At 39.1% G+C, this 26,260-nt stretch overlaps 1 protein-coding gene across 8 annotated transcripts in view; it reads right to left on the reverse strand.

The window, feature by feature from the left end:
- Positions 1 to 26,260, reverse strand: part of casz1 (castor zinc finger 1) — a 270,853-nt gene that overhangs the window by 38,112 nt on the left and 206,481 nt on the right. For all 8 annotated transcript variants that reach the window (XM_052105243.1, XM_052105240.1, XM_052105241.1 and 5 more), the window contains one exon: positions 4,368 to 4,937. In XM_052105243.1, the coding sequence (XP_051961203.1) occupies positions 4,368 to 4,893 (526 nt within the window). In that variant the 5' untranslated portion in view covers positions 4,894 to 4,937. The remainder of the gene's footprint in view (positions 1 to 4,367; positions 4,938 to 26,260) is intronic.

The following is a 26,260-nucleotide window of genomic DNA, read 5'->3' on the forward strand; positions in this document are numbered from 1 at the left end:
ATAGCAAAATTGGACAAAAACACTACATAACAACTATAAAAAGACATGATATTAGTCCGGGATTTCTTAGTGGGTGATATTTGGTGCTAAATATCCTCACAAGTTCAGTTTGGCCAAGCAAGGCTTCAGTCATAAACTGAGTATTTACACTAGGTCACATAAACGTGTCTCTGCAAAACGGATATAAATCCGAACTTCAATTCCCATGCTATATGCAAATAAAACAAAATTACTTTTGTGATTATGCTAATGGTGAGCAGTGAATTTAAAGATGTTATTAATTGATTCCAAGTGACTTTGCCCAGCATGCGCATATCTGCATGTGTGCATGCACTGTTTTTGCCCTCAGGGCTTGTTGTAGGTAAGATGAATCATGCACATCTGCTGCGCTCATTTGGCTCTGCTCAAATATCAGTGTTTATTTTATGTTTGTTCCGCAATCTGCGTCAAATAAATGAAGAAAAAAGTTCTGTCTCTCCTAGAGCATGCATCCATTTCTTAATTTGTTATTATTTATTATTTATGTTATATTTCGAATTTCCCCTATGCTGACGTAGCGCTGTTTGAGCAGAGTGAAGTTTACAAATGTGGCTTGAACAGACGGATGCATTTACACTTGACCGAGTTTCATCTGGAATGCATCTCAATCCACCTTCAGAGGAGTGATTGGATTTATATCCAATTGTATTCATCTTGGAGTTCATTTAGACTCAGTCTTTTCACAATCGGATAGCTTACTGATCAACAAAAATGCAAAAAAGAACAAAGTGTAAACACCCCCAAAATTTGAATAAAGTGACTGTATTTTTGCAATGGTCAAAACTTCTCAGAACAGGTTTTGTCAGGCCAAGTGATTTTACACAGCTTTAAAAGCATGACATGCTCTTTAATTTCTATAAATAACTTTATTTCTCCCCTTTTATCCCCAATTTGGAATGCCCAATTCCCAATGCACTCTAGGTCCTTGTGGTGGTATAGTGGCTCGCCTCAGTCCGGGTGGCAGAGGACGAATCTCAATTGCCTCCACGTCTGAGACCGCAATCCATGCATCTTACCGCGTGGCTTGTTGAGTGCATTACAACGGAGACCTAGCGCGTGTGGAGGCTTCACGCTACTCTTCGCAGCATCCACGAACAACTCACCACGTGCCCCACCGAAAGCGAGAACCACATTATAGCGACCACAAGGAGGTTACACCAACATGACTCTACCAACCCTAGCAACTGTGGCAATTGGTTGCTAAGGACGCCTAACTGGAATAACTCTGCACACCCTGGATTCGAACTTGCAACTCCAGGATGGCTCTGTGTGTTTTTAATAGACTATCAGTGTCAGGAGAATGATTGGACTTAAACTGCACACATTCTGCCAGGACCTGAGAGGAGATAACCTTTTAAAACAGCATGTAAATGAGTTTTCCCCCCTCATCCTTATCACACAAGCTCCAAATGATGTCATGTGCATGTGGTTGGAAAGCCATGGCTTAAGGGGAAAGGTGTGATTTGCCTGGCTGAACTCCCAACTCTCTCGCTCTTTCTCTCGCTCTCTCTTTCCTCTTCACTTGTGTCACTGGAGAGTACAAAAAGAAGTGCTCTTAACCTCGCCACTTCATACTGGCAAATTCTGGCAAGTGACAAAGCCCTTGTCTGTGTTTGAGGCAATTAAGGTACATTTTTCCCTCCATAGTGTGATAACCAATGGGCATTATATCTCTTCTCTGCTGACATTACATGGTTGTCTATATGTGCTCCAGTGAGGGGGTGATGATAATTACATGACGATCTATATATGGACTTATCAAGTAACACTGTTAAAGCTGTGCTCCTGAAATGGACATTTGTAATGCTGATTAGTTAATGAACGCACTCAGATTTAGATTTAGTTTAGATAAAGATTACAGTACAGTATCTTTTAACAGATGTGTGATGTAACTACTCAAAAAATGTAGCTTCGATTGTATATTAGACTGCAAATAATAATAAAACAAAACTCAACCAATTGAATAAAATATTTTAGCTATTTATTTATTTTTAAAAAAACTTGCCATATCAACTTTGTTTTATTTTTAACACAAATCTCAACCAATTAAATAAAATATTTTAGCAATTTATTTATTTAAAATCAAAACTTGCCCTATCAACCAACATAAGTATACTAATTAAATGTGATTTATTTATTATTTATTATAAATATATATTTTTTAATAATAATATAACATTTAAAAAGTTATTTACAATTTCTTTATTCATATTATAATATAATAATTATATTTAATAATTATAATGTAATACATATATAAATATATAATTTAAATATATATTTATTTATTTGCTTGTTCCTTTTTTCTTTGTTTGCTTGCAATGATTCTGCAACCTATACCCTAACATAATTGCAAACTCGTTGGTGGAGCTTAATTTGTCAGATCCGAAGATCATCTGTTGCTTTCATTTTGTTTTTCGTAATTTCGCCAGATCTATTGAGAAGAATGGGATGTTTCAGATTGCTATGGGAGCAGCATTCTGTGATTTTATGCTGATAGGGATTCTGCTCAGTCCCCCGATGTGAGGAGTTAAATGTTTTGAAGGTCGCACTTTCCCTCATTGATCTTGTGATGTTTGTTAATTACATTGTCACTGATGTTGTGAGAGATAATTAAGCCACTATGTTTATATGCATAATTATGTGCGTTCTGCATCAGCCTTTGAAAGACAGCAGCGCGAGGAAAGAAAAATATTATAATTGTGAGTCGCACAGTAACATGGCAGTATAGATGCCCTAGTTACAATCAACAAAGCGAGAAAGGAGGGGAAAAACACCTCAAGACAAGAGTGGTGAATAATGTCTGTTCACTACATTCTTTAAACGCTCTTTTTGCTATTTTGTTTTGAGATGCAAACACAGCCAGGGCCCAGTGGAAGCAAATATGTAGCTTGTTTTTTAACACAAACACCTATTTAAAGACAGCTTTTTTATGACCATGAAATAAACACAAAATGACTAATTAAAACCACAAAGCACTCATGTTTGCCGGAAAATGCTTGATTTTCTGAGAAGCTGTCGGCCCTACTTCTGTGAGAGAGGCCACAAACATAGGTGTTTCTACCGTAAAATGAGAAAAAAGTGTTTAGCAGAAGAAAAAAAAAACTCAAAGTTGAAAACATTTAGCAAAGAAAAGTAAAAAAGAAAAAGCCTAACCTGATTTCAACAGCCATCTGTGAAAAGAGAACTGCTTTTACCCAAAGTGAAAAGTCTTATCTGTTACTGTTATCTAGCATAGCTTGTGTCCTGTTATGTGATGCAAATCTCTATCAAATAATGCTCTTTTCTTGAGATAACTCAGAGGTGAAAGTTCAACTGAGCTATTAAGGTGCAGACTAAGTCGGTTATTGCTGATTTTTGCTAGTTGTTTTCACTTCATGAAAACAATGCCAATGCAAGTGCCACATTATCTACACAATCGTGTTGCAAATACAGAGGTACTGTAAATGCAGTGTTTGTTTGTTCCCATACAAATTTAAAGCATGCTTGCATTCATGAACCTTTTCAGAAGGTAAACCACAGTGTGAAACCAAAAGCAGTGCGTAACTGTTGCTTCACTGCATTCATTCGAAAGGTTTTCGTTGTACTTGAGACTTTATTTCTCTAAATCTCCAGGATTGAGAGACTGTGAGTTAATCTCCTGAACTGACAGAGACCTGGAGTCTTGGCAGATCAGGCTACTATGTAATTCAGTTGGGGTGGTAGCTACGTTTTGTGAGCTTATAGAAAATCAAAGTCAGAGTGTAATCCTGGGTGTAATATGAAGCTTAGCCAGCCTGCCAACAGTCTTGGTCCCTCGGCTGCTATGCACAAACAGTGAATTCAATATACTGTAAGCTTCTTCTAAATATATATATTTTTATATCGGTTTCTGTTTTCCCATTTGTCTATTGGTTGCATTTATTTGTGGTGGGCAATAATGTCATGCATTCATGATGTAACCATAGATGTGGAGATTACAACTGTGCAACCATGCTAAAAAGACAATTTTAGACCAGCATGAATTACCATATTTGTCCATGCTGGTTTATACAGCTTTAGTGCACATCAAAAATGTGGGTAAACTGGTATGGTCAATCTGTTGAAGCTGGTTGACCAAGGAAGTCTTGCTGGTTAAGCATTAAATGGTCAAATAACGGTGACCAGCAATGCTTTTCACTCAAGAATGGCTCACTATTGCCACTGTCAAAGTATCTTTATGATTATGCTTGCTGGTAAAGTAAGACTAAACCAACAAAACTGATCTGGCAAGTCTTTTAAGAGTGATGCTATCAAGGTTATGCAAACTTTGTTTTGGATAGCGTATGAGTGAAAGAACAAGGTAATACCTGGAGAAGAGAAGGCGGGTTGGCGAGGGGGGGCTTCAGTGGTGGGCTGGTAGCTATCGTCCTTGTGTGGGCTGCCCTCTGAGTCTCTATCCTCGTGATAACTGCCCTCATTGGAGCCAGGCATGGTCTCAGCTTCTTCCGTGTTGTCTTCTTCATCACTGCAGCCTTTGGGCTGCACCATGTACACGCCTTCAGGAGGGCCATCATCTCCATTGTTGGGTCTGAGTACCCTGTGTTCAACCCCATCTAAGGATTGAGGATCATCAGCATATTCACCATTTACCCACTTCTCAATGGCCTCGCGCCGTTTGTGGTCCTCCTCCAAGCTCTGGCCCAGGGTCAGCTCCTCTGGGAAGTCGCATTCAGGCCTGTCACCTTCATCGTAGTGCAGGCTGCCCCGCTCGCTGTTGTCCACTAGGTCTGAGTCGCCCTCTGCGTTCTGGGAGCTACCGTCATATACCACCTGCCGGCTAAGCTTGGCACAGATCGCATTCAGTTTTAGGCCACCTTTCCTTTTGGCGGCCATTGTGGATTTTCCTGTGGTCTTTTCAGTGCATAAACTCCTCTCAGCTGATAAAAAAAAAAGAGTAAGAGAAACAAATCATTTAATTCAGTGAATACCAACCATTTGTTTGAAAAAATAAAACTTTCATTAAAAATGAATAAGTCAACAACAACAATGCTTGTACCATTTTTGAAAAAAGTAAATGTGTAAATTGCAATGCCTTTCACTATAAACATGACAAACTTGTTTAACTAAAGACCAGAAACACACTCTTTGTAAGTTTGCAAGCGCAGATGTGAATTGCCAATGCATTTAAAGCACCTGGTCCAGCTATACATACTTAACGTACGTTATTGACCTACTGTGGCCGTTGACTGACTTTACTCGACAGTTTAAAGAATGGGAGTCCTTGTGGCAATGCTGAGAATACAATGCAGATTTGCATTTATTATGAATTCATGTATGAGTTCATGTACTTGCAAACAGTATGTTTTGGGCGAAAGGCATTAGAACAGTGTTTGTTAAAACCATTAAATCGTATGTGTATTTGTAAGTTGCAGTGTCAGTCACACCTATAAGAAAGGGTGAGAAATACAAAGTGAGAAATGGAGAACGCTCAAAGCCCAGACTCTACATACAAACCTAGAAGGAAAAACCGTAACTAGATTGCAATCAGACCCCCAACAATATTTCAAGCAGCCACAACAGTACGATTTAATCCTGAACATGACAGCGGAATAAAAAGAGCCTGACACTGAAGAGTCTCATCAGCTAAAAAGATTCAGTCTCGCCAACGGTGCCCTGCTCAGCCTTTAATCTGACAGCTCACTAAAGACTCCAAAAATACACAGAGTCTGCATCTTCAAGCAGGAGAGAAAGAGTCTGAGAGAGAAAGTAATAAATAAAGAGAATCAAGATACACAGTGAGAACATAGCTGCCATCCCCTTCCTGATGACTAACCTCACATCAACTCCCTTGTCCCAACCTGCCTTCCTCTCCACAGCTTTCACTTAAGTTCACTATCAGACACCTAAGCATGCTCTTACAGTGAAGCACACCATACCAGAAGACTTGTACCAGTAAGAACTTTTCCTATTTCAGCATGTATGTATGAGACATCTAAGAGAACAAAAAGGCAGTTTGAGGGCCAGACACCACAGACACAAACTTCCTGTGTATCCCCTTTGAATATAAAAGGCAGAGCATGTCTGAGGATGTTAAAGTGTACAAATTGATTACGCTTTAAGCTAACAACAAGAATTCAGTATTGATAGCCTCAGTATTGATAAACACATGTTTAAGTCAGAAATCTGCAGACTGTAAGGGCATAATAGACTCACTCCATGTTGCCTGCTGCAAATGAGGGTACAGAATATCCAGCAACATGCAATATGCAATTCATGGCAACAGTCGTAGCTTTGAGAGAACAGTCATTTGCTATTTCACCCCAACGTGCTATCTTTAAGATCTATCCTTGTGTCAACACCCCTGCAGCTGTTCTGGGTCCTTCCATATCCAGAAATGACTTTTTAAGGGCAGAATTCTCTCCCTGCTAAGTCACCATTTAGCCACAAATCTTATTCAAAGATTTAGCAAAGTTCATTTTAATAGGTTTTCCAGGCTTAAAATCAAGTCAGCTCGTAACGTTAGATGTTTATCATGCAGTAAATAAAGAATGGGAAACCTGTGGGACATATCATGGTCTGTTGGACTCTTTAGCTGGTAGTTAGATGCTGCGTTAAGATGAACTATTTCTAACCACCTCATGAAGCTGCCAATAAAAAAAGTGGTTGTCTATTCACAGGAAATACACTTTTTAAACATAAAATTTCTCCCAAAAATAAAACAATTAATATACAGTTAAAATTTAAGACAAAAATATTTTGACACTTTCTGGTTGTTCATTTCACGTGTGGTTAGAGTGTCCAAATAGTCCTGTATTTTCTTTGTACAGTCTAGCGAAGCTCAAGGTTAACCTGTTATATTCTAGATCTGCTGTGCACCCTGCGGCCCCATCACATGCATTCTCAGTTACTGTATTTACACTCAACACTTCCTCTCTGAAACAATAAGCTGAGGAATAATGCACACTCCACAATGCACCACTCGAATCTAAACATCTCAAAAATGTACATTTTTACCTCAGACAATTGTGAAGCCATGTTGAAGGGGTCACCCGGTTGAGGACAGCAATTTTGAACCCAAAACAATATCAGCTGCAAAAACTATTAGGAAGTGGAAACATAAATTCTGCATTTTTTTTTTTTTTTTCAGAACACCTCTAAAGGAACACTGAGGTCATTTGGGCGTAACAGTAAAGGTCATTTATTGTTTACCCTGCTCAGTATTTCATACTTTAACTACTGATTTCCTTTGCATTGCAATCTCGCTTTTCCTTGTAGGAAATGACCCCTGAGAAGCGATCTCATTCCATTACCCACAATTTATGCACGTTTTCCCTAACAATCAAACACCTCGCCTATTGCATCCAATGATAATATTGTAATCCAGGGATCAGTCATAGAGTATATCCTAATTGTTATCAGTACCTGTGTCCATCACAATCTATGGCTTATTTACACTTGTCTCAGCATATGAAAGGAAAACATCTTTTAACATCACTAAATTTACACGCTTAACATTTAAGGCTGTTTGCTCAAAAGGCATCTTTGTCTAGAGCCCAGACCTGAGGTTTTATATGAGAGTGGATGAGGGCACTAATGAAACAACATGCTCAAAAAGATCATGTTACTAGCTGCTGCATTAAATACATGCCCAGCAATAGATATTTCTCGGCACTGGCTGACAATGGGGATCACTATAGGAACACTGCTGTTTTCTCCATGTCGTTTGTGTTCATGATAGCGTGTAGTGTGATAAAATCAGAAGGGACACCGATAAAAGAACAGCCTCTCCCCTGGGAGCCCTCCCCACCACTCTGGGGCTCGGCACTCATGTTAAGAAAAATAGGTGTTACAAACAGCAAATCTCAAACATTTGATGCATGCAGCAAAACATTATTATTCTGATCAATTCAGGCCTTTGAAGATGCCTGTCCGCACTAAATAATAAAAGAAAAGAAGGGACTTCTGTTATCATATTCTCCCCCTCATATTATTCCAACCCTGTTGGACACAAAAAGAGACGCAAGGCAGAATCTTCAATCTCAGTCACCTTTCACTTACTTTGTATGGAAAAAAAAAAGTGTTCCATGGAAGAAAGTAAGTCAAATGTGTTTGGAACATCATGAGGGTCATTAAACGATTACATTTTTGGGTGAATCAGTCCTTTAAAGGACCTGTTTATTGTAATGCTGACAATATTTTTTCTGGAAAAAGTGCAGACCTTGAACTGCTGTAATGTTCTTACTGTATAAGGAGAAACCCTTTGCGAAAAAGCAAAGAAACTATTCTAAACAGATTCAACAATAAGAGTGTGAGACCTTCTCCTTTTTATCTGCTTGCACATCAAAGGCCTCACAAGTCCTGTTTCTTTTCAGAACTATGAGGTAGAGGACGCTGGAAATGACAGAAAAGCTCCCTTGAATGCAGCCCACCAGACCCCTCCGTGCGTTGTTTAATGCACAACTTCTGTTTATGTGCAGGAATTATATCATGCCCAATCAAGTGGTATTTCAAATCCTAATAATGCCGTTGGAAGTGCATTATTTTTGTGAACGTGTGCTGACTGCAATTAGTGCACCAGAGTGAGGAAGTGGCTGTTAATGACTGCTTAGATTGGCATGTCCTGTTCTCTCTCTCTCAGACAGGAGGAATATGCACGATAAAGCTAGGACATGACATACTCTTTTGGCATACTCACATGGCATCTTTTGTAACTTGTTACAGTTTATTTAATTGTTTAAATCCGATATCTCAATTTATCTAACAATTGTGACCAGTCTGATATGGGAAATGTATGCAGATTTTAAAAAATGTGTTGACTAAGGGTTTGTTCACTCGATGTACATATTTGCATCTGTATGCACAGTTTTGAATGGTTTTTCAACATAAACACATGCTAAACAGACGTAGTTGACCATTAGGCCATATCTAGCTTTTTGTTTCAGTACCTCCTGCAGGGGCACCATTTTAGACACCACGTCAAGTTAAAAATTAAGTCTACTTTTAAAAGCGTGTTTTGCGAGACCTGCGTTCTGTTCTATACATTGCACTTGTTTCTGGTACAATTTGTCCTAACAAATTACAAAACAGAACACGCATTAAAGGTGAAGTGTGTGTTTTGTACGCCATAGCATTTTTCTAATATTTGTCCCCCGAACACTTCCCTTGTCTTCCATTGGGGGACAAACAGATAGTCCCGCCCCAACTCTCTTGAGCTAATGTTAGGCTTGTTGGGATGCTTCAACAAATAGATCAAACTTTTGAAGCACACACACACACACACACACACACCTTTCATGAAACAGGTGTTATGCATTGGGATGTTTCTGATTATTTAAAGATTCTCCAGTCATCTTTATACTGATATAATAATCCTTTCTGTCTTTTGGCAGATTAACTGACCTAGCATGTGTTTGAGTGAGCTCTTTATGTTCCAGGTGTTGGTCAAATGCCCCTTGTGTGTATTTCCTCACTTGCTAATGTTCGGACACACACACATGGTGAAATATTCGCCTATGTTTTTATTTTGCTAATTTACAGCTTTCAGGAGTCTGTTTCCCCAACGCCCTAAAGGAAGGGGAACGGAAAGCCAGCAATGGCCCTGTTCTCCACACACCCTCATTCCCCATCATCTGGCCTCTCTTTCACTTTTTTTTACACAAGAATAACAATACGCAGGTCTACGACCCCCGTCTACACAATTCGCCATATTTTTTCCAACAGTCGCTGCTGATGCTCCAAATTTCCATTTTCTGCATGCATATTTAATTGAGTTTTGTCCCAGTGGTGCGGAAATGATTTGTTTTTTGCTCTCTGTTCACTTGACTCCTCTTCGGAGTCGGTAACCCTGATTAAGATGTTCACGTTAATTTCCCAGCGCACACCTTTTTTTGTGCATTAATGGTTCTGATCTTCTAATTAAAACTTCTCAGCTTCGCTGCTGATCACCGCTCGTTGTGCTTCTGACCTGAAGTTTTAATTGCCGCGTCAGAGGCGATAATAATAATTTCTGGGTTCTGATTATTAAAAACAATGCCATTCCCAACTGCCGTTTAAAGCAGAAGAGATGTGGAGGATATAGAAAAACAAAGGGATGAGAAAGAGGATTAGTGGCTGGAAAGATTTTTGGTCAGAACCTTGGTTATTTGAGGTTTAAACTATACAGAAGTTTCTATGGGCACCATGCATAGCTTTATATAGTGATATTACAGACACTTTTCACAGATTGTGATGTTTTTCTGCCTTTATTTGGCAAGGTAAATCTAGCAAACTTTATTTTATTTAAAAATGTTAAATGACTTTATGTACATTTATATCACAATGCTTTGTTTTATATTACCCTGGCATTCATAAAAAAATAAAAATAAAATAAAGAGTTTCGATGGAGTTTTTTGATGGAGTTTCAAATACAATACAATGTCAGAGGCCAAAACTATTATTATTATTATTTTATTTTTTGCATTTGGAGCAAATGGGAATGCAAATAAAATATTTGCAATGGGCTGCTATTTTCCTATATGCTAGGAGTGCTGTTTACCCCGCTATAGTTTACTGCCATGTTCCAAACCTAGAAATTTTAAAAGGCTTCATTTGAGAAATAAGCTAGCTTTAGCTAAATAAAAAAAAGTCATGAACAATTTCAGGAATTGTTTTAAATATATTTGATCTTTTTTAAGAGGCTTTCTCACCTGCACCCACATACTAAACAATCAAGCCCCACCACTGCATTTGAAACAGGTTAGTTGGGTATCGCAGTATGACAGGAGGAACGGCGATTTACTGGGCTGGTTCACCAGGTTTGGTTTTTACAGTGTAAATGAGGGCAAATATGACTACACAAATACAAACCTTCTGAGAACTCATAGAGGTGGTAAGAAAGAATGCATTCCATGCAACATATTTTAATAGTTTTGATTTTGGTCATTGTATTGTAATTTGACACAGCATCTGCTTGAAGTCTAAAAGTAAGCTTGTTGCATTAAGAAGTTGAGTTGAAAATAAAACCTCAGCTGGCGTTTGACAATAACACTGAAAGTATGATTGTGTTTTATAAACTGCACATGCTCTTATACACTCTATCATTCTGCCCTTTTTGTCTGATGGACTCTAATGGTTTTTTCAGATTCCCATGCAGGGATAAATTTTTTAGTGGAGGATACACATCCGGACAAATCAATTATGCTCATAAGCTTTTTTCCGCATTTGAGTTTTTGTTTTGGAGAGACAAATGCCTCAAAATATGAATGCAGAGGGTGTGAACACACACTCGCTCACTCAAATCTGTTTTATTTTGAATCAGTTGGTTGCAAATCTGCTTGCTTGCAGTGTGTGTTTTCCCCATCAATAAAGCACTTATTGCTTTTAGTCTGGAATGTGACCTTGCATGTTGCATGCTGTCTTTGGGCTGACCTTGAAGGACCTACAGTACTCTGACTGCTCTCTCTCTCTCTCTCTCTCTCTCTTCTCTTTCAGCAGACTAGAACCTTCTGGCACATACAATATTCTGTTACGTCCTGTTGCAGCTAACAAAAACAAACAAGCCATGCAGAAAAAAAGGCATACACACATACAACACACATACCGCCAAGGTCAATGGACAGAAAATGCAGATGCAACGGAAAATTGAAACATTTTGTTTAAGGTACAGTTAGGCAGCGACCCTTTAATTCTGAGATTATAAGACAAAGTGTTTAAGATGTCCCCTGAGGACAAGAGGACTGGAACAGATAAAGAGATAATTCACCAAAAAAAGACAAGTATGCCATTATTTATACCCCACTCTAAACCCAAGCTGCATGCAGTTATTTTATTTTTTATATTTCGTTCTTTTCCATACAATGAGTAAGGAATAATTGACCATTGGATTGTTGGTTTTTTCAATAATTCAACGGAAGTAAAAATGAAACAACTTAAAATAATTGGTGAAGTGATATGGAACCGTTACACTGTCAAGTCCTTGAACTACTTCATAGCTGTGCATTTACTTGAAAATATTTGCACACCTTAGAACATCTGTCAACCAATCGGAATCAACCATTCAACAGACACGTGGTATAACAGTTAACAGTGACTGCAAGCTCCAAAAATGACCAAAAAAATGCACTTTAGCAGTCTTTTGAATGCATACAGTAGCTGTCTTTGAGGAACACTCAAAGGAATCACAGATTTGAGGAATCTTTTGCAGTCTTTCTTCACTGATAATCTTCCTGTGACGAGGAGTGTGTGGCCGTTCATGCATACTCTGGGCCATGCCCTCCTCCTCGTCATACTTCCCCTCAAACAAAGTTTGTGTATAACCCACATTTGTGACGAGATAAAAAATTGGTACGCCTGAACATTCATATTACAGGACTGTGTAAAGGTTCTATTCGATTCCATGGAACACAACAGCATATGGGTTTAGCACAAAATGAGAGCGAGTAAACAATGATGGAATTTAGATTTTTGGGTGAACCTGTTTAAACGTCAAGGGGAAAGTAAGACAAATCTCAGATATTAAACCTTCTGTTGAGGTGATGCAAATGGCTCTGCACATGCCATGATCAACAATCACACTTGTTAAAATTGTAGAGGAATTCTGCCTCACAGCTGGCACCATGTTTAGGCCACTGCAGAGACCTGGCCTGATTCCAAATTGAGAACCGTCAATTGTTGTAGCAGGCCTACTTTTTTTTTTTTTTTTTTTTTGCTTACACAGGTTTAAAAAGTTAAACCTGACAGTATCATCATCTGTTTGATGAAAACAAAACACCATCCACCTTTTGAATTTTTTTAGGGGAACTTATGCAGATCTGGCTCTTTATGAAAGAGTGAGACATTATAGTCCAATGTAAAGCTTTTGTGCAAGGAGATCCTGAGTTCAAATATATTGCATATATTTATACCAGGATTCCAGACTGCAACTAAAATGGTCGCAAATGTGACCAAAAATTATTGATTGCGACAATAATTTAAAATCTAGTCGCCAAAAGCGACAGTGGGGTTGTGTACATTCATATGCGGTTTCATCAGATATCATCTTGTGAGTTTTTTTAATATATTTTTAGAACACCCACAACCAGTGTGTCTCTCGCCACTTTTCAACTGTTCTGTTGTGATGAGCTCGCTGTACCACACACAACAACAAAACTATCACGAGAGAGTCATGAACAAATTACTTTTTTTGAACCGGGACTTTTTCATGAATCAGCCAAAAAGAACTGAGGGTTTGAACTCAGGAGCTTGAATCAGAGTCACTTTCTCAGCGAATCAGCTGTCAGTGAGCTTACAACTGGTAGTGCAGACATTTCAAAATAAGAGTACCATGTGTATTTCAGGCTTCTTTACAATTAAAAGTCACATATTGTGTACCACTTTTTTTTCATTTGGTAATTATTGATTGGTATTGGAGTAGCACAATAAAATTCATCTGGGAATTCTTTCAATTTGCACTCTTGACGTATCTGTTTCTGGGCCATCCGGTAACAATAAAAAGACTAACAATAATAATAAAAAATAAATAAATAAATAAATATATATATATATATATATATATATATATATATATATATATATATATATATATATATACACCTGTCTCTACAATATATAAAATCAATCTTTTGACACTTAAAACAATTGTACACAACTATAACACCAGGTACCAACATATAGTGATGCTCAAGAAGACAACACGCTACTATATGCATATTATACTTAATGTAAATATCTGTAACGTAGATTCTGAAGAGCAGTACTAAATAAAATAAATATATTTTACCTGTTATATTTGTATAAATTATGAAAGGGGTGTGAACATTTATGAGACAAACTATATATACTGTTATTAAAGAGCCCACTATGCTCATTTACAAGTTCATAATTTTATTTTGGAGGTCTACTAGAATAGGTTTACATGCTTTAATGTTCAAAAAACACATTATTTCTCTCATACTGTACATTGCTGCAGCACCTCTTTTCACCCTCTGTTTGAAACGCTCTATTGTAGCTCCTGTTTCTTTAAAGACCCCCTTTCCAAAAAGCCCAGCCTGTTTTGATTGGTCACCCACTTAGAGCATGTGTCAGAAATGTAACGCCCCTTACCATAACCGAGTTTCAGCTCCCGAGGCTTACTGAGCAGCGAATTCCTGAGGCGGTCATTATGCAAATGTATTACATAGTGACGTTTCTATGTCACGGATGTAATGGCTGGACTGGAAACCAGGCGTTTGAGGCAGTTTAGGTGCAGTGTTTTCTATGGGAGAGACTAACTCCCTCTGGCATGGACTTAGTGCTTTGTAACTTTGCAAACCTTTTACATGCACAAACAGCTAAAATACGCACTAAAGGAAAGGTAAAATCCCAAAAAGCATAGTAGGGCCTATTTAAACCTCTGATTAATGGGTTATCAACTGTCTTCCTTTTCTTTCTATATTTTTTCTGAACAGCAATCTAAATCGAGCACTTCTGTGATTTGGCGACTAAAAACAGCCATTTCAGTTTAGGGTCCTAAATCATTTTTTTAGTCTGGAGCACTATATACATATATATTTTTTATTATTTGAAAGAACATGAAATTTGGTGGGAAGTTTCATTGAAGCATGCCCTGACACACAGGTTTAAATGACTGAGCTGGCATGATTTGAGGGCCAGGGCCCAGGCACCCGTGTGCCAGCAGTGAAGGAAGAATTCAACAGGAAACAAGGCAATGCAGTAACACTCAGTAACACTCTCCCAGTAACACTGAAGGGCACTTGAGCTGATATCTCCACAGATTAACTGCTTCAGATGTATTTTTGTCACGAGGATCTGTGATTAGTCGAGGGGCATTGGGGAGGCCAACTGACGAAGAAGGGGAGGGAAAAAGGGGGTGGGCTACTCTTCCAGCACGAGGGCACAACAAAGAGAGGTTGGTGGCCACTGGAGCCACCCAGACCAGAGATTGTCACTCAGAGTCATTATCTGTGGGGATATATTTAATTTAGTAGTTCTGGAACTGTGCTGCTGAGTAAGCTAAGCCACCATTAGGGCCATCCTCCTGGGGAAACACAGCACACGGCGCTCGATTAGTTATCAATTAAGAGTGCAGAAACCTCCACCTGCCGTCCATCAAGGGGAGCCCTCTCAGATAACCTGAGTGAAACCAAAAAAGCAACTTGTTTCGATGTTTAGAGATGCCCTCTCTCACCAGCATGTGAATTTCTTTAAAGAGAAATGAGTCGTGGCACTTCTGTAAAAAGAATCTTAAGACATCTTGATGGCATTTAAGACACTTTGCCACGCAGCACAGTGCTGTTTGACTGGCTGTGTGTCTCGGGTAAAAGTGTGGCTTTTGCTAGAAAAAGTGCTTGCAAGTAGCGCTTTTTTTTTTCATTTAAAACAGTTTTTTCAGATACTGGATCTCAGACACATGAAATGTTTTTGAAGCAATTTCCTTGGATTCTGCTTACGTTTTATCGTACACTGGCGCACATCTCCTTCGAACGAGAAAAGGAGGTGACGTTAAGTCAAAAAACTATATTTCCAGAAAGGAAGCCTAGCTGACAGCTTGGATCCTCGGCCACTATTAAAACATTTGCTCTGCTTCACAGACTCTGACTTTTTTTTCAACATTTTATGTACACAGGAACAATTTGCAGGTGCCCCCTTAACTTCTTCAGGTTCAGGTACCTGCCTAAAGATTTTTGGATTCCTCCAATTGCCCTTCTACAACAATAATTTGTAAAAGCAAGCTGAAGTCATAATCTGGGCTTTATCTAAAGACGCAAAAGCCAGACTAAATTACGCCTGTTCTGACCCACCTCAGCGCTTAGCCTCAAAGGCAGTTCTGATGCTGCTTTGGTTCTGTGTAAATGAAATGTAGCATCAGAGTAGCCTTAAACTTCGTTGTTGTTATGATACAGCATATATTACATAATGTATTTTCATATTTAAAAGTAACTTCATATTTTCATTCGTCACATTTCTATATTCATGAATGTATATTTAAAACATTAATCTCATAACATTATTTATGCATTTGTAACTGCTGCGTAAATGCACTTATGTCTGAGCAGTAGTCTGTGTAAATACACCTATTTTCCACTTCAGATGCAGCTTCTGGGCCAAATTTGCAGAGTAAAGATGGCTCAAGTGAAGAGTGGTCATTTGAAAAGACTAAAATATTTTAATCCCCTTTTGACAGACATAAAGCTTGATATGTGGGTGTAAAGGGATCAATGGAAAGGAGGCGGCGAGAACCGGCTTTTCAATATAAATAATAGTTTTAATGATCAACTTAAAAGACAACACAAACACACACATGACGGACATGTCCGCTAACGATCTCTCTCTCCCGCACGGCCCTCCCCGCATAATTAGCCTAATACGGGACCGGTGTGTAGTATCACGACCTGGCCCCGCCCTCCGCCCTGCCATATTCCTCCCTCGTTCTCTCAGGCTGGGGAGCCCCCGGCCTGACGTACACCCCCCCCCCCCTTTCCCTGGGGGAGGGCGCGCCTTCTGCGCTGTCTGCCGGCAGGTCATCCCCATCTACCTGGACGAGGGAGGGGACAAGGGGAGGGAAACAGAAATAATTAAAATGGGGGGTACTTCCTGTAACAGTGTAGTACCTCCCAAACAACTGTAAAATTTAAAAGAGGATAAAGGCCAACGCAGAGCGACAGTGAGAGAGAGAGAGGAGAGAGAGATGAAAAAATAAATAAATTCTTACTTGCCAGTTCTCCGATACGCCGCAGCTTGTTCCTCGGCCACTCCTCCACCCTTTATCGGATGACAGCCGCGGCTCTCCGGGCAGATCCGAGGCAGTGCTCCAGCCCATGGCGGACGGAACACCCCGCCGCGTTCTCGGGGAACAGAAGGGGTCTCCCCCGCCCCTGGCAGCGGTCCTCTCGCTCCAGGCGGTCGCCAGTGAGCCCCTCCCCGCTCGCGGTCGGCGGTCTCCAACCCCGCCGCGTTTCAGCGGCCGGTAGGCAACTCCTGCGCCCTTGGCAGCGGCCCTGACTGCTCCAGGCGGTCGGCTAGGAGCCCCTTCTCCCCACGCGGTCGGCGGCCATCGTCCTCGTTCAGGCGGCTGGGCTCCTCGTCCCCCGGCAGATGGCCGCGGCTGCTCCGTTGGGGTGGACAGTAGTGGCGAGAACTCTACTAAGGCGCATCCCTCCTCCTTCCTGGGTTTCGGCACCAGTGTAACGCATTCAATGGAAAGGAGGAGCCTTGATAATATAAATAATAGTTTTAATGATCAACTTAAAAGACAACACAAACACACACATGACGGACATGTCCGCTAACGATCTCTCTCTCTCCCGCGCGGCCCTCTGCAGTCAGCCTTTAAACCTCACGGAGGCATAATTAGCCTAATACTGGACCGGTGTGTAGTATCACGACCCGGCCCCGCCCTCCGCCCTGCCACAGTGGGATATACAGTATGAGCATTTTATACAAATGCAGTCATATAGTTACAGTACACTTACAGTCAAAAGTTTGGGCACACTTGACACTTTAAAAAAGTTTTAATGTAAAGGTTTATTCTTAGCAAATATAAATGGTGTATGATATTATAATATATACCAATGGATGATATGTATTGCATGTTGATGCTTTCTTGCATGCCATGCCATTATATACCTACAAATATAAAAGTGATTAGCAAAGATGCTTTTACCAGTTTTTGCAAAACCTGCAAACTTAGATCTGCAAACATACAAACCGGATAGTCTTTCAAAAAAAAAAAAAAAAACTGTGCCTGTTCTTTTTTAAATCATCATGAGATAGTAGAAAGCAGCTCTACTAAAGGTGAGTTTGTGTGTGTGTGTGTGTGTGTGTGTGTGTGTGTATGCTATTTTAGTTGAAGTACACAAAAGGAAGTCTTGCACACTGACTCAAACAAAGAATATGCTTTTGATAAAACCACATCAGCTTCTTGCATATTCTACTCTAAAACAGTCTGGTTTCCTGATTTTTTAGATGTGCTGTACCCTCAAACGGAAGCTACACAAGTAAACAGCACAACAGCTCACTGCACAACAAAATGAACACGCACAAATGATCACAGACATTGATGACAGTCTCCAAACGAGCAGTGAGGGCAATATCATTAACACGCCGTTGTTTTTCGAACACACTAAAAATAGCACAAATGCATTTCGAGCTTCAGCCATGCACAGGTCGTAATTTTGCATCTTACCTGCATTAGTATTCAACTTATTATTATTTTAAAGTGCAAACGGATACTCTGTTGAAGTGCAAATCTGATTAATTACCGTAACAGATTGCTGTTATCAATTATTAAAGCATATTTGATGAATATTCAGGTCTGTCATGCATCTAAAAATTAAGGCTTTAGAGAAGGTTACTTCCTGTGCGCATCCTAACGTGTCAAAAATATCCCTTTCAATCACGCTTGTGTCATGGTTTTTGCATTTGAACTCCAAAAAAACACAATCACGGCTGCCATTATCTGATTTCCACTCATCCACAATGGCAAACTATGGGGCCACATCATTGGCCCATGCACACACATGCAATATGAGATCATTTGAGGGAAGAATAATACATTAATATGGTTCTACCTTCTGGACACATCTAGTCCCAGCACAAGTGGAGCCATATGGCGCGATGCATATTCATATTCCTCAGTCTGCACCTCTGTAATGCTTAAACAGTTCTTCATAAACTTCAAATGGGGAAAGAAAAGATGAAAGAGAAAGACTTAAAGGGATACTGCAGTTCACCCAAAAACGAAAATTCTGTCATCATTTATTCACCCTGATGTCATTTTCAAACCCATATGACTTACTTTTTGAGTGGAACACAAATGGAGATATTTTGATATTTAGACATCAGGGAGAGTAAACAATGACAGAGGTCCGAAACCACAATATACAATAATCAGATATGACCAGACCCCCCCCCAAATAATTGATATCCTTGTTGCTGTTCTGCTGCAGTTCAATATGCACTGCTGTCAAATTGTCATTAAGCTGTTGCAGGAATAACACAATGGTTTAAAAAAGTGTTATTTTGAAAATGCTCGTCAATTTCATATGGGCCAATCAAATCGATAAATGTGGGACTCAAGTTTAAAAAGCTAAGCGGGAATCTCGTGGATTATTTCAGCACCTTCAGAGCCACGCATAAGTATCTAACTAAACATGCAATGTTTACCCACTGTTTTATGATTGAAATGTTGTACCAACCAACATTAATTTTCAAGGGTGCCAAGTATTCCCCATTTGGCAAAATTCGCCTTTTTGAATTTAAAATGTCATATACAGTATGCAATTTGGATGTCATTCATAATTGTGAATGTGAAAACATTCAGTGAATCAGGCTTAAGACAAAGAGCGAATGTGTTTAAAATATAAAGATATTGAATGAATAGGCTTTTGAAGCAGCTTTTTAGAAAATTCTCTTGACATTGTTTAAGACAATTATCTATAAAAAAGCAAGCAAAGTAGAGGGTTATCACCCAGATTAGAACTAGAACATTATACCTGTGACTAGTGGCTTCTATTGAGCTTTTAGGTTTTGGCAAGGGCAGTGTTATATATTCTTAATGCAAATAATTGTAGGCCATAATTTAAAATAAATTTAAGTTTTCCTAAATAATTTATTTATGTCTTTAATTAATTCTGAATTTTGTACATCATCTCCTAAGAGTCTTCTTTTAAAATAGACAATTTTATTTTGAGTATGTCTTGTCAGGTTTGTGCTCAGAAAGAGCCTCCAGTTAAAGGAGTAGTTCAACAAAAAATGGACTTCTACACACTCATTTACTCACCCTTAAGTTTTTCATTACCCATATGTTGGGGGTTTTCTTGGAACATAAAAATAGATATTTTTAGCAGCTCTATTCCATACAATAATAGCTTATATTGAGCTTCAAAAATGACAAATACTATAAAGCACTATTAAATGTTCAGTATAAAGACATCATAACAGTAGTTCATTTGAAAAGTGCACTATATTCCAAGCTCTCTGGGGCCTTACAACAGCTTTGTGCTGTATGGACTACTTATCTTCTATTTTTATATTTTTTTTTTCTTTTCTCTTTGGACCTTGACAGCAGTGGTCAATATGAACTGTTTTTGTATGGAAGAGTGCAGGGTTAGGATTCTTGAAGAAAATATTGTGTATAAAGATTCTATTGGGACAAAAAAAAAAAAAAAAAAAAATGTTCAAGACATGGTTACGGCCTTGCAATTACATAATTTTCATTTTTAAGTCCATGTTGTGGTTTGTCTCTGTGATAAGGATGGGCACTAAAAACTGGTCACGGTGCAGTGTGTATGCGAGGTGTGTGTGAGCTGAGGTGTCTGGCTGTGGGTAAACTGTGTTGTCAGGTGGGCTTGCCGCTCTCTCCCCAGCAGGGTAAATACCAAGCTAGGACGATGGGGAGATTAACACTGTCAGATCTGCAACAGTAACCCTTCATTATCAGAGCACCAGGGCCTACACACATGCTCACACACTGTCCTCCACACAGTTAGTAATTACCAAACCTACCGCTTCCTTTTTCTACCCCTCTCTTTTCCTCTCTGTATTATCTCTATTACAATACCCAACATCTCACTATAGCAATCTATATTCCAATCATTTTGTCACAGAAATAGCCATTTTGTATGTCAGAACCATGGCTTAGTGTTTAGAACATGTTGAACTGTGGTGTTCATGTTGGAAATTTGAGTTTGATTCCAGATCATATAGGGACTTCCTGTATTTATATATACATTTATAGATAGAGAGATAGATAAACAGACAGACAGGCAGGCAGGCAGACAGACAGGCAGACCGACAGATAGATCGACAGATAGATAGATCGATAGATCGATAGATCGATAGATAGATAGATAGATAGACAGATAGATAGCAGTAATTCATCACATTACGGAAGCATAATGGGTTACGATTGGCATTTCATGTTGACTTTAAGTGACGTGCCGGCCTTTTGCTGGGCAGCGTGACATACTTGATGGCGTGCCAGCCACTTTCACAGTGTGTGTGTGTGTTTGGTGTATTAAGTGGTGCTTTATCAAATTAGTTTGGTACCCAGCTGATGAGTAATAAAGGTACAGTGGAGCCCCCACTGACTTCCAGACATCAATCCTCTGAGTGAGAGCCAAACGCAGGGCCTGGCACGGCCTGAGGCAAACCGAGCTGCTCTCCCCACTGATCAGCTTATGGACTCTCTTCAACCAAACTAATATTAACACTGGGCATGTGGAGGCCTTCAGCTGTCTTGCCACTGTGTGGAATAATCCTTAACTACTACTGTAACTATAGTTGTACACTTTCATTAAAGATGGGTTGATAAAAAAAAAATTGTGAGAAGGATTATTTTACCCAATATTTATGTCTATTATAGTTTAAAGTGTAGTGGCATTAGCTAAGCAACATGTTAACTAAGCACAATTTCCATGTGAGGAAACCTATTTGTTAGGTGTGCAATTTCATATGATGAGCTTTCAGAATTGGCCACTAATGAGGTTCCATGCAGGTTACGATGCCGCCTCAGAAGACAGCTGACTTTGTAGATAGTATGTTGCCAAGTAGGTTTTACAACAGAGCTAATGTGTGTGGATGGATGTTGTAACAAGTAGGTATAAAACAAGCCCCTCCATTGATGGCCTTTTATCAATCCATTGCTGTTGGCTTTTGTTTTCATTTTGTTTATCAGAGTCGATGGCTTGCCGTTACCCATTTCTTCAAATGGCATCCTCTTAAAGTGTTGGCTCTCAGGTGCTGATCAGACAGGAGACGATAAAGCAGACGATAGCGAGATCAAACAGAGAACTGGAAGGATGGAGGGAACAGGAGAGAAGGAGAGAGAGGGGACTACCACCGACCACTCTTGCTCAGCGCTGGGCTTTTCCACAAATATAACAAAATGCAAAGCACCAGAAGAAGATGGTACGGAGGGGAGGGTGAGACATCAGAGGGCTTCAAGCCCAATGAGGAGTTGTGCATGTCAGTTGTGAGAAGCCGCTGGGACTAACGGTGGAGAACAGAAGGTAGCAGCAGGCGGATCACAGCCGAACAAGGGCCCTGAGAGAGATTCTGTCTCCTCCACCCCAGAACTGAGATCAGATCGCACTCCGCTATCACACATTTATCCCACCCAGCTCCATACACCAACCTCTCCAACACAAATCCCATTAATTTCACAAGCTTTTAGATCATCTGCTTCTAAGCGTTCTACTGTCACTATGATGTTGAAACTTTTAGACCCTCTATAATATCACATGGACACAAGGCATTTCTGTGGGTATAACGTGAACTTTTCAGCAATAGAGTGGCCTAAAAAAGTATTTAGACACTTAAGTCACACTTTAAAATAAAGTCTGCCTGTCTGTCTGTCTGTCTGTCTGTCTGTCTGTCTATCTATCTATCTATCTGTGTGTGTGTGTGTGTGTGTGTGTGTGTGAGTGTGTGTATATATATATATATATTCACCAAAGTGGCATACAACTGATCCCAATGTATAGTCAGAACATTAATAACATTCAAAATTACAATTACAATTAGACTACTGTCTAAACTACTAAAAGAGTTCTCATCAAAATTCCTCCACGTGCAGCAATGACAGCTTTGCAGTTCCTTGACATTCTAGCTGTCAGTTTGTCCAGATAGACAGGTGACATTTCACCCCACACTTCCTGTAGCACTTGCCAAAGCTGTGGCTGTCTTGTCGGGCAATTCTCACACACACCTTACAGTCTAGCTGATCCCACAAAACCTTAATGGGGTTAAGATCCATAACACTCTTTTCCAATGATCTGTTGTCCAATGACTGTGTTTCTTTGCACACTCTAACCTTTCAAAAGTTGCTTTTTCTTTGCAATTCTTCCTATTAGGCCTGCACCCCTGAGTCTTCTCTTTACTGTTTTACATGAAACTGGAGTTGAGCGGGTAGAATTCAATGAAGCTGTCAGCTGAGGACATGTGAGGTGTCTATTTCTCAAATTTTAGGCTCTGATGTACTTATCCTCTTCTTTAGTTGTATCCAGGCCTTCTAAATCTCTTTCTGTCCTTATTAGAGCCAGTTGTCCTTTGTCTTTGAAGACTATTGTGTAAACCTTTGTATGAAATCTTCAGGTTTTTTTTGGCAATTTCAAGCATTGTATAGCAAAATAACAATTGACTGATGAATTTCGAGAGAAATCTGTGTCTTTTTTTGCAATTTTCTACCTAATATTTACTTATGACATGCCAGACTACTCAAAAATAAACACAAAGACAATGTTAAGCTTCACTTAATTAACCAAATAGCTTTCAGCAGTGTTTGATATAATGACAAGTGATTTTCTAGTACCAAATTAGCAATTTAGCATGATTATTCAAGGATAAGTTGTTGGAGTGATGGCTGCTGGAAATAGGGCCTGCACCAGTACTGTGCAAAATTCTTAGGTTGTTTTAGGCACTTGTGAAAAATGTTGGATAATGAGGATGTCTTCAAATATAATGACAGAAATAGTTTTCATTTATCAATTAATATCATATAAAGTCCAGTAAAAATAAAACAGCTAAATCATTATTTGGTGTGACCACCTTTGCCTTTAAAACAGCACCAATTCTCCTAGGTACACCTGGACACAGTTGTTCATGGTTGTTGGCAGATAGGATATTCAAAGCTTCTTGGAGAATTCACCACAGTTCTTCTATTTAGGCTGTCTCAACTGATTCTGTCTCTTTGTATAATCTCAGACTGACACAATGTTCATTGGGGCGCTTTGTGGGGGCCATGACATCAGTTGCAGGGCTCCCTCTTCTTCTATTCTAATCTTTTCTATTTGCAAAAGTAATATTTGGGAGTATAACATTTATATTTCCTACTGAGACACTAAAGCTGAAGATATAAATAACCATCTTAAGAAAAATGCTTTTGTGAAACATCTTATGAGCCTAAGACTTTTGCACAGTACTGCATAAATACATTAAGTCAGAAGTTTACATGAAGTCATTGAAGTCATTAAAACTCTTTGTTTTAACTACTCCACAGATTTAATATCAGAAACTATGATTTTGGCAAGTTGTTTAGGACATCTACTTTGTGCATGACACAAGTCATTTTTTCCAACAATTGCTTTCAGACAGATTGTTTAACTTTTAATTGACTATATCACAATTGCAGTGGGTCAGAAGTTTACATACCCTAAGTTAACTGTTCCTTTAAGCAGCTTGGAATATTCCATAAAATGATGTCAAGCCTTTATCCAATTAGCCAGTCAGCTTTTGAAGTGTACTGAATTGGAAGTGTACCTGTGGATGTACTTTAAGGCCTACCTTCAAACTCTGTGCCTCTTTGCTTGACATCATGGGAAATTCAAAGGAAATCAGCCAAGACTTCAGAAAAATAATTGTGGACCTCCACAAGTCTGGTTCATCCTTGGGAACAATTTCCAAATGCCTGAAGGTGCCAAGTTCATCTGTTCAAACAATAGTACGCAAGTATACACACCATGGACAACGCAGCCATCATACTGCTCAGGAAGGTGACGCATTCTGTCTCTTAGAAATGTATGTAATTTGGTGCGAAAAGTGCAAATAAATCCCAGAACAACAGCAATGTACTTTATGATGATGCAGGTAAACAAGTATCTATATTCACAGTAAAACGAGTCTTATATCGACAAAACCTAAAAAAGGCTGCCTAGCAAGAAAGAAGCCACTGCTCCAAAACCACCATAATAAAGTCAGACTACAGTTTGCAAGTGCACATGGGGACAAAGATCTTACTTTTTTGTGAAATGTCCTCTGGTCTAATTACAATTTTATTTAACTGTTTGGCCATAATTACCATCATTAAGTTTGGAAGAAAAAGGGTGAGGCTTGCCAGCCGAAGAACACCATCCCAACCGTGAAGCATGGGGGTGGCAGGATCATGTTGTGGGGGTGCTTTACTGCAAGAGGGACTGGACATATATATATATATATATATATATATATATATATATATATATATACACTGTCGGCCAAAAGTTTGTAATAATGTACAGATTTTTCTGTTTCGGAAGGAAATTGGTATTTTAATTCACCAAAGTGGCAAAATTTGTTTTGAGTTGCCACTGTATGTAATAGACTGGCATGTCTTAAGGTCAATATTAGGTCAAAAATTACAAAAAAAGAAACCACTTTCTCTAGAAACCCATCAGTCAATCATTTTGATGAATGAAGGCTATACAATACTTGAAATTGCCAAAAAACTGAAGATTTCATACAAAGGTGTACACTACAGTCTTCAAAGACAAAGGTCAACTTGCTCTAACAAGGACATAAAGAGATGAGGACGATGTACAACTAAACAAGAGGATAAGTACATCAGAGACTCTAGTTTGAGAAATAGATGCCTCACATGTCCTCAGCTGACAGCTTCATTGAATTCTACCCGCTAAACACCAGTTTCATGTATAACAGTAAAGAGAAGACTCAGGGGTGCAGGCCTTATGGAATTGCACAAAAACCTTATTTCATACATTACCATGATACCAGTTGTTTAAAAGGCATTGCAAAAATGGCTGAAAAAAGTTATTTCTAAAAATATATAAATAAATAAATACAAAATTGCAAAAGCTACTTGGTTTGAAACTTTGTTATTTAATGCAACTAAATGTATTTATTTTTAACTGTGACTTAAGTGTATAAACGGGTCCAAATGGCACTTTTTGAGCCACTGTATATCTTTAGGTCGATCTGTATGTATGTCTATCCCTGAAAATACAGTAAATGCCAAAAAGGGTCTTTTTCAGGTCCTTTAAAGGAACAGAGAATCTGAACATCAACAAGTGACACCAGCATTAGAGCAAAGCTCAAATAACACACAATTCCATTCTCATTTAGACTGGCAGTCTCTAACTAACCATGCTTGAGGAAAAACAAAATCTTTGATGAGGGTGTCCCTACTTAAAGATGGTGTGAAAAGAGATCTGAAAGAGGCAGCTGTCAACTTGATGTATTTGATTGAACTAAAACAAAGATCTCTTTGCAATATGAGTTTAGTTAGATGAGCTACGGCCGGTGTGCTGCTGGAAAAGGTTGTATTTATAGGGGGATTGAGTGGGTTTAAATCCCTGCTAAGAAATAAAGTCTTCCGCATGCAAACTAGGGAAACATTTCATTCAGCTTTAAACGTAGTTAAAAAAGGAAAAGTATTCCTCCAAGGAAAAGTTTTATCCACATGTTGAGATGGAGGACTATCACATTCAGGGGAGCACGCATCTTTAAATCTCATTGAATGCTACTGAATATTCCCAGGAAAGAGAAGATATGAATGAATAAAGTAGCTGGT

This window comes from Xyrauchen texanus, chromosome 35 (assembly GCF_025860055.1).
Source record: "Xyrauchen texanus isolate HMW12.3.18 chromosome 35, RBS_HiC_50CHRs, whole genome shotgun sequence".
In the NCBI taxonomy this organism is placed as follows: domain Eukaryota; kingdom Metazoa; phylum Chordata; class Actinopteri; order Cypriniformes; family Catostomidae; genus Xyrauchen; species Xyrauchen texanus.